A 9637-nucleotide genomic window follows, 5' to 3' on the forward strand; every position below is an offset into this window, starting at 1 on the left:
TATGCCAGGGGATGGCCGTAGGCCGCAGGCCGCAGGGGCCGCCATCAAGGGGGCGCAGTGGCCATGTTCTAATGTATAATTGCCTATGGCCCTACGAGGCTATGCCTAACCTCATAAAGTTTAGCGTTCAAACTTTTATAATCAAAAAGTTTTACGTTCAAAATCAAACTTTTAAGTTTTATATGGACCACTGTCAGTCGGATGGGTGCAATTTTCTGGTCATAGTGTCAATATTAGAATTGTCCCTCTTTTTTTTCAAACAGCCCGTCGGCTGGCGCCCGCTGTGATGCGCCTTTTATTGATACGTTATTTTACATGCTTTCCTTTCTGATAGACTAACTCCATAGTAAAATAAATCATAACCATTCAAAGAGTTCAGAATGTTGAGCATCTTAGAAATGATTTGCCAACAGCAGCAACCCTTCGCAGCCACGATGAAGCTTGTGAATCAAGATGCCGATGTCAAAAAAATTCAAGACTTATTGTCCGGGACCGGACTGGCGGATTTGAACGTCGATTTAAACTCTTAGATATGATACAAGACGAGCTTGAAGTGCAACCAGTACTTCGACATGCGACTCAGAAGCGCAACATACGTCGAAGGATAGACACAGCGCATGTAGAATCGCCTGCCGTCGGCGCATCCCGAAAGGCGACGTGCTTCCAGGCAAAGAATTTCACACTAGCCTTGATCGATCTAAACTATACATGTGAATATATCATTCTGCCGGGTCTGTATACCGCGGTCAACAGGTCCGCAATTCCCTCTGTACTGGAGGCTCCTCAACCTAAGCCCACTCGGTTGTCGCAGTGTGTATCTTATGATTGGCTTCCCTGGTCGACAGTTACAAACACACCACAGGGCACGGTAAACTTGACATGCACAAAACGCACGTAGCAGCATATAGCCCCTTGAACGACAGGACGGAACAAATCCCTCAGATGAACCGTTGTACTCTTGAATATATCTTCGTATAGAAGAAAATTATCAACATACAACTCCTGCCAACGAATATTGGGTAACTTTTGCATGTAGTTGAACATGATAGCATGATGAATGGGGAATACAACCTTTCTGTAGGACTCAAAATCACAATGTACAATAAGATAATAGGGCCCCATGTCACCATTGTCTGCAAACTAGTGCAGAATGACTTAACTACCAGGCCAAAATCTAACGAGAATGCCCACTTTGCGACATAGGCTCTTGAAAAATCTATTTATATGCTGTTGATGAATATTGTTAAGTCATCGGTCTAATGTTCCCTGTGCATTTCATTCTGACATCACCGATCGGTTCTACTGGAACTGCCACGAGCATGTGCCTTAGCGCTAAAAAGCTCATCTCCAACGCCACTCACAAACCTCTTCACCATACCATCTCTTGCCTTATAGCATCCATCACACATTCGAACCTGGACTCCGCTCTCAGGATCTGTCTTTACACCTGAGCATGGATTACAGAAGATCTTACCGCACGCACGACAATGGTGTTTGCGTTTGAAAGGTGTGAATGATTCGCCACATTCCTTGCACGCACGGACATTGTCATCCAGCTCCCATGTGAGACCAGATTCAGATCCTTCCCGAACTTCGGCGAGCTTTCGCTCCAGATCCTGTGAGTGTAAAACATACTCGTTCTTGACAGTCTCCTCCACCTTGACGCGCTCTTCCATATCCTTAACCACCTGCTCCAGCAACAGTCCGTTTTTCTTCTCCGTGTTGACCTGTTCAGTCATATCTTGAATCACAGCTTTAGCTTTGAGCTTAACACTTGCCATCTGTTGCTTACCCACCTCTATAGCATCCTTCAAAGCCTCGCACTCGTCTGCGTATCTCTGCTCAGCCTCCTCCATCTCTGCTCTGATGAGCTGCACATCGCTGTCGCGTCCACTTCGCACTCTTTGAACTTCCCTTTCGAGTGCCTCGATCTCCTCGTTCACACGCACATGCTCACACATATCCTTCCTGCTCGTCTCTAACTCTTGCCTCAAGCTCTCAATTTCTAAACTCAGTTTCTCCTTTTTATCCCTATGCTCAACCAAGATGGCCTGCAACATCTCCTCAACAACCCTTATTCGTTCCTCGTACTCTTCTCTCAATGTCTGTACACTCTTTGCATGCGTCTCCACCATCTCTTTTGCTATCAAGGCATGTCTACTCGTAGCCTTATCCATCTGCGTGGTTTGGTTGCGCAGTATTTCCTCATTTACTCCGACAATCTCAAGATACACTTCCTTCAGATCCGCTAACTCGGCTTTACACTCATCGAAGTCCTTAAGTTTAGTACTGGCTTCCTTCACAATCTCTCTTAGCTCCTCTACCTTGACCTCTGCATCCATTAATCGCGCACTCACGCTCGACTTCTGTTTTTCCAGTGACTTGATCGTATCCACGTGCGCAGCAACCTTCCCTTGCTCCTCTTTCTTGCGTGCGCTGGCATCTCTCAACATGCTCTGTAACTCCTTTACCTTCACTTCACTATCCGCAAGCCTAGCGTGTGTGTCCCCTTGCCCGCTTTCCAGCTGGACTATTTTCGTCCTGTACATATCTAATTGAGCCTCTACTTCACTCCTTAGCGCTGCCACTTCCCTTTGCTCCGTGGTAGCGGTCTGTAGCGACTCTTCTAGTTCTCTTATCCTCGCTTCTGAATGGCTAAGAGCCTCGTCTCTTTCACATTCCATAGTCACTAGCTGCTCAGAGATGGTCCCTTTGGCGGCTTCTGTTTGGCGTATTCTATCCAGGAGCGTAGCCTTCTCTTCCTCTAACGCTTCATTGTGCTTGCTATTCTCCTGCAGATCTCGCCAACACTTCTCGAGCTCATCCTTCACCTCAGTCAGTTCCCGTTCCAAGTTTTCGTCACCTTCCAACCGCTCCCTTTCCACCGCTTGCGCTTCCGCCAGAACGTCCTCTAGGCTATCTCTACGCGCGCACGCATCCTTGAGCTCACTGTCGAGTGCCTCTACAGCCCTCTGCATGTCCTTCTCCTTCTCTTCAAGTACCTGTACGTATTCCTCACTGTCTCGCAACTGCTGCTTCACATCCTCCAGCTCCGTCTGCAACTCGCTCACCTCGGCCGCATTGGCGCCCTGCACACCGTCAAACTCCTCCAGCTGCTGCAGACACACATCTCGCTCTCTTTCCGCTTCACTCAACTGTTCCTCCCGTGTACGCAGAACACCTTCAACGGCCTCCATTTTATTTTGCATATCCCTCGCAAAGCTCTCATACTGTGCCGCGTGCTCCTCCACACTCTCACGCGCCGTCTGCAACGCCCCACTAACTTCATCCATGTTTTGCTTTGCCTCTTCGCGCACGTGTTCGATCTCCTGAACACACTCGTCTCGCTCACGTTGCATACTTTCCAGTTCATTTTGCACACGCTCTAGCGCATTCTCGTTGTCCTCAGCCTCTCCCATGAGACACTCAATTCTAGCCATTAAGTCCTGCTTCTCCAGTTCAAGACCCTCCAAGGAACCACTGCGTTTGCGATACTCCTCCTCTTTCGCTTTAAACTCATCCTCCGTTTCTCTCAAAACGGTTTCCTTGTCCAGTAGCGTGTTATCCTTCTCTGTCAACTTCTCCTGCAACTGCGCGACCTTTGCTTCTAACAGAACAATCTCAGTTTTTAACCTCTCGACCACAATCTCCAGTGCTTGTACAGCCTCTTTCGCAGCAGTTTCTCGTTCCAACGCGTCCGTCAACCGTACGTGTAATTCCGAGTCCTGGCTATCCCTCAATGCTCTCATACTCTCCTCCTTCTCATCCAGAGTCCGCTCTAATTCCACAACCCTTTCGTTCAGATCGCCCGCAGCGTCTTCCAAGCCTTCACACGCCTCTCTTACAGCAGTCTCACGTTCTAAGGCCTCGTCCAATTCATTCCGAAGGTCGGCATTTTGACTGCGATGTTCATCACTCTGCCGCTGCATCTCCGCACCCTGTCGCTGCAACTCATGGCTACCAAACTCAGCCATAGCCTGTGCTTCGTTCAGCCTGGCCTCAATCGCACGGATGTCTTCTCGTGCCTCCTCCTGGGAGATATCATACTGTGTAGCTATACCTTGCAGCTCTTCTTCGATGATGTACTTCTCTTCCTTCAGGTACTCTAGCTGTTCTCTAAACCCATCTCTGCGCGTGCAAGCGTCACTCAGCTCAGCCTTAAGATGTCCTATTTCGATGTCATACCCGTCTTTCAGCTTCTCTTCCATCTCCGCCTTCAGCTTAACCAACGCTTCCTCCGCTTTCGCCAGAGTTGCACTTGTACTCTCCTCCATCTGCGCGTGCTCAGTGGCGAGAGTGTCGTTCTGTGCATTCAGTCGACCAACCGACTCTTCCAGTCCCTTCATTTCACGCACATGCTCTTCGTTGCGCTGTTCCAGATCATGCACCTTCGCATCCAGCTCGTTTCGAGTTCCTGTGGCACTTTCACTTGCTACAACCAACTCAGTCTTGTGCTGCTCAACGTCTGCTTCGAGAACTTGTATTTGTTTCTGTAGCTCCTCCATCTGTGTGGCCCTATCTGCATCACCTCCCTCTATAAGACTCGTCTTTACCGCAACCTCTTTCTCTAGCCGCTCAATCTCCTGCCCTCTCGTCTCAGCCTCTCGTTCCAGCTCGGTAATCCGCTCCTTCTTAATTGTCCTCTCTCGCTGCGCCCCTTCCACTGCCGCCAGGTGTTCGTCAGTGATCCTCTGCGCCTCCACACTCAGAGAGGCAACATGTGCACTCAACTCCTGCATCTCTTGCACGGTCTCCATGTGAGTCTGCTGCATCTCTTTAAGCTCGTCCTCGATAGAGTCTTTCTCCTCGCACAGCCGCTGCTTTTCCGTGTTGTGTTCTCTCACACAGGCACCCATTTGCAGCTGACACTCAGCCAGCTCGTTCTCCAAGGCCAAGCCCTTCTCCACACTCGCTTCCAATTCCTTCTCAGCTACCAACACCTTTTCCTTCATCCGGCCCACTTCTTCGTTGGCTCTATCTTTTTCCTCCTCCATCTCCTGCCTTGCACACACAGCGTGCATCTTCTCCGCCTCCACCTTACGCAGCTCTTCACTCAGACTCTTCGACACATCACTTCCATCGGCCATAGCTATGCTCAACTGTTCGGTCAACGCCTGTAGCTGCCCTTCCAAACTCTGTACGTGCGTGTCTGCGGCACGCTGGGCAACTTCTAAATCGAGCTTCTCCCGTTTCACGATACTCAAATCGTCACGCAAACTAGTGAGAATACTTTTGGTTTCCTCCATTTCTTGCAGACTTTCGTTGTGCTTATTATTTGAAACCTTAATCTGTACTTCCAGCTCCATCGTGTGTACGTCTGCGGCCTGCACAGCACCCTCGAGAGCGAGCTTTTCTGCCTCTAACACACCCAAACTTTCGCTCAACGCGGCCAATTCGCGGTGCATCGCTTCACCCTCAGTCACACAAACCACGTGCTTCTCTTCCAGCACACGCAGTTGGTCCTCTACGGCAATCTTCTCCTGTTCCAAGGTACCGAACTTCTCCTGTGCTTCATCCACCTCGCTCTGCAGCTGTACTACCTTACACTCGTATTCGTCTGTTGACAATTTCAGGGCACACATTTCCTCTGCCACCACAGCCTTCTCCTTCTCCATAACACCACACTCATCTCGCGTGGACTCCAACACCTGTTGCACACTTGCTAGCTCGTTGTGCGCAGTCTCCAGCTCTCCTCGCAAACTCTCACTATCGCGAAGGAGAGCCTTTTCCCTCTCCCCCAAATGTCTCAGCGCATCGTCTGCTCTATCTTGCTGAACATTCAAACGCTCGACCGTTGTCTGCAGTTCTGCAATCTGAGCTTCGTGCGCTTCGTGAGAGATATCCAGTGTCATCTGCAGCTCTTTGAGTGCATCCTCAACAGATTGCTTCTCAGTTTTAATCACGCTTATCTCTTCTCCCAACTCGCGCTCTGCCTCCTTCAATGCTTTCACCCGTTCCTCAGCCGTAGCGCACACAACCCTCATCTCCGCCAAAGCTTCATCAGCCTTAACCTTTTCCTCCTTCCCTGCATCTATTTCCTGCTGTTTTTGGTTCACTTCATGCGTACCGCCCTCTCGAGCCTCTCTCAGCTCAGACTGCAATGTGTCCACTTGTAGTTCCAATTGAGCCCTTGCATCCTCCAACTCTGCCTTCTCCGAACACGCACTGGCTAAGTGCCCCTCTAAATCTTTAACACGCGCATGCAGGCGTTCCATCTCCAAGCTGCCACTCTTACGCTCCTTATCCATATCACCACGCAGCATGCCGATTTGTGCTCGGAACTCAGTGATGAGCATCTCCTTCTCACTCGCAGTCGCCTCCAGCGCTGCCACAGTACTGTGCAGAGCTTCCCTCTCTGACCGCATGCTGCCTAGTTCGGATTCGAGGTTTGCGGCTGTTTCCTGCAACAACGAGATATTTTCCTGTATTGTGGTTATTTCCTCACATTTCCTCGCTATTCTCTCCACTGCCCGTGTATGTGCTTCATCGAGCGCCCTCAGTTCCTCACACACACCGTTCAGCTCATCAGTCAACTGCGCATTCTCTTCACCGAGTCGCACCTTGTCCTCCGAAAGGCTCACTACTTGCTCTTCCACTTTTTTATATTCCACATTCAAACGCTCACACTCTGTGCTGACTGTCTCTACTTCCGCACACTTGCTAGTCAGTTCTCCTGTCACCTGCTTATATTCCACTCTCAGGCGTTCGCATTCCAAACCGAGTGTCTCTACTTCCGCAGACTTGTTTGCCAGTTCTCCTTCCCGTTGCGCTAATAAGTCCTTCGTTTGTGTCAACGCCGCACCCACTTCACTGAGTGCTTCATCTCTCGCTATCCCATTCTTGTCACTGAGCTCCCGCAGTTTCGCCAGCGCCTCCATTTCTTGCTCCAACTTCCGCTCCAGGGCCTCATTACTTGTATCTTTCTCATCTACAATCACCTCCAACCTATCTACAACTGCAACCTTTTCGTCCACAGCCACTCTCAGACTCTCCATAGACGCGTCTTTCTCTTGCAACTTTCCACGTAGTTGTATTATAACTCCTTCCTTCTCCTGGACGCTAGACGTCAAGCCCTGTATAGCCTCTGTCAACTCGCTCTCCTCCGCACTCCCACGCGCGTCAGCTATCTGCTTCCGCTCACCCATACGCAGGAGCTCAGCACTAATCTGGCGTGTCTCTGCATCTTTGTCACTTAGTCCCTTAGTGAGAGAGTCAACCTGTGCTTTGAGTGCCACGTGCTCGTCCATTTGGGTGGAGTGTACTATTTGTAAGTCGCGTAGGGTATCCTCGGCCGCAGTCCTTGCATCAATTGCACTCTACGTGTAATGGGGTCGCATATGAGAAGATTATGGATAAATACAATTGAGTCGAGGCCTCGGCTGAGTCATAAACAATACAGGATTAACCACTAGTGTGAATATTGCGTGAACGGCTGATTGCACGAGTCCTATATTTTGGATAAGCTGATACCGCGTTTACCAAATGAACGGACTTCATTTCATCTTTGAATCCTTTTGGATATACTCGAGTTCGAGAGAATACTTCGAGTTCGAAGCAGTTCATCTAAATAAGATTAATCGCAAATAATATTTAGGCAGAACAAACATATCAAGATCAGTACCTGCATGTCTAGTATCGTATTTTCAAATACTTGAAAAACACACATGCAGACCCCCAAACTCTGTGTACTCACTTGCAGATCGGTTGCAGACGTTTCTAGCACCGTTTGCAACGCTTTGATTTCCATCTCCCGTTCTACACGCATATTTCGGTTGAGCTCTTGGAACTTCTCCCTTTGCTCTACCGCCATAGAGTCTAGTCCGGCCTGGTACTGTTTATCGCTGCAGATATAAATCGCGTACACGTGTGAAATAGAGTGAATATATGTGTGTATGTTGAAATATATGTGTATATATTTAATCTTGTGTGTTGACAATACGTGTAATCTGCAATATTTAAATGTGAGAAAGATTACGGATGTTTCAGTCTAGTGCTATTCGTGTGAAGTAGACAAGTATAAATCTTTGAACAAACCCATATTTGAATTTTGGAACATCGCCACATACATCTCCAGCTTAAGCTCGTCGCGCTCTTGTTTTATAATCTCGATAGTTTGCTGCAGTGCTTCGATCTTCAAGTTATCGGAGTTGTGTTCGTTTTCGCTCCTGCCCCTCTCATCGTCTTTCCGTTTTAATTTCCGGAACTCCTTTTTTAGTGCTTCGTACTTGCTTTCGAGCACCTGAGGGCGACCAATGCAAAACACGAACATTAGTCACATTATCCACCAACTCATTTCCAGCTTCTGTCAATATTTCAGCTCGGTTACCAAATTATTCTTCCCTGTCGACTGTGGAAGTACACAAGACCTTCGTCGGAAAGTAGTTAGTCTGGCACCGCATGTGCATCATGTAAATCTTACATCAAGCAGGCGATACAACATTACATTCAAAAAAGCCTATTATTGCCCTGAACAATACCATACTCTTGTGCCTTCGTCACAGAGGTACAGTTGCTCACCATATCCGCCATGTACAACGTGCACATGCAAATGTGTGTTGTCACCCACACATCCATTGCATACGTACCAAACGGATACCAGTGAGATTTTGGCAGGTGATACTATCGTCCGTAACGGTTGCCGCAAAGCAATAAACTGAGAATAGACTAGTGCGATTGTTTCCGACCATGTACACTATCGTACAGAGCGGAATTTATAGCTCGTATCCACGACAACTAACGTCCGTAGATAGTATCTGTACTGCAAAGTACCTTTCCAGCCTTCTCGTTGGCAGCCTCCGTTGTACTCAGCGCTTCTTGTACCGTAGTCAGAGACACGTTCAGCTGTGATATCTGCCGCTGCAAGTCGCCGTTCTCTGTCTGTAGCTTCTGCGTGTTCATCTGTGACCAGAGAGTGAGTGATGATTAGATAATTATTGATGTGTTCTATTGGCTTACTCGAGTGCTCGGGAGGCTTTTCGCATATTGCCTATTCAAAGACATCAATATGAGTCTACACGGAGGAAATATCAAAGACATTACCATGCGGATGCTATCAAACCATTCCTCAAATATAAACATACTGTATAATAACTATACAGATTTTATAAACATAGCAAATATCCTAGCACTGTGCCTCATAGCAAGAATGTGTTCGTCTATACAGATATATAAATAAATACCTATATATATATATATACATATACACATACACAAACATATAAACATATATATATATATATGCACGTATGTATGTATGTATATGTGTGTGCTTGTGTATGTATGAATACATATATATATACACACATATATATATATTCTATATATATATATTTGTGTGTGTACGTATGTGTGTATGTAGGTACGTATATATATATATATATATATATATATATATATATATATATATAAATATATATATATATATACATATATATATATATATATATAATATATATATATATATATATATAAATATATATATATATATATATATATATATATATATATATATATATATCCCTATCATATATATATATATATATATATATATATATATATATATATATATACATATATATATATATATATATATATACATACATACATACATATATATATATATATATATATATATATA

General features: G+C 46.5%; 1 protein-coding gene across 1 annotated transcript; it reads right to left on the reverse strand.

Moving 5' to 3' along the window:
* Nucleotides 1–1104: 1104 nt before the first annotated feature.
* On the reverse strand, nucleotides 1105–8899 carry SARC_00159 (hypothetical protein; the record flags this gene model as incomplete). The annotated part of the gene is made up of 4 exons (XM_014306152.1): nucleotides 1105–7316; nucleotides 7694–7841; nucleotides 8067–8239; nucleotides 8770–8899. Coding segments are annotated over 4 exons (6481 nt in total), but the record flags the coding sequence as incomplete, so codon positions are not given.
* Nucleotides 8900–9637: the final 738 nt, after the last annotated feature.

This window comes from Sphaeroforma arctica (assembly GCF_001186125.1).
Source record: "Sphaeroforma arctica JP610 unplaced genomic scaffold supercont1.4, whole genome shotgun sequence".
NCBI classification, from domain to species: domain Eukaryota; class Ichthyosporea; order Ichthyophonida; genus Sphaeroforma; species Sphaeroforma arctica.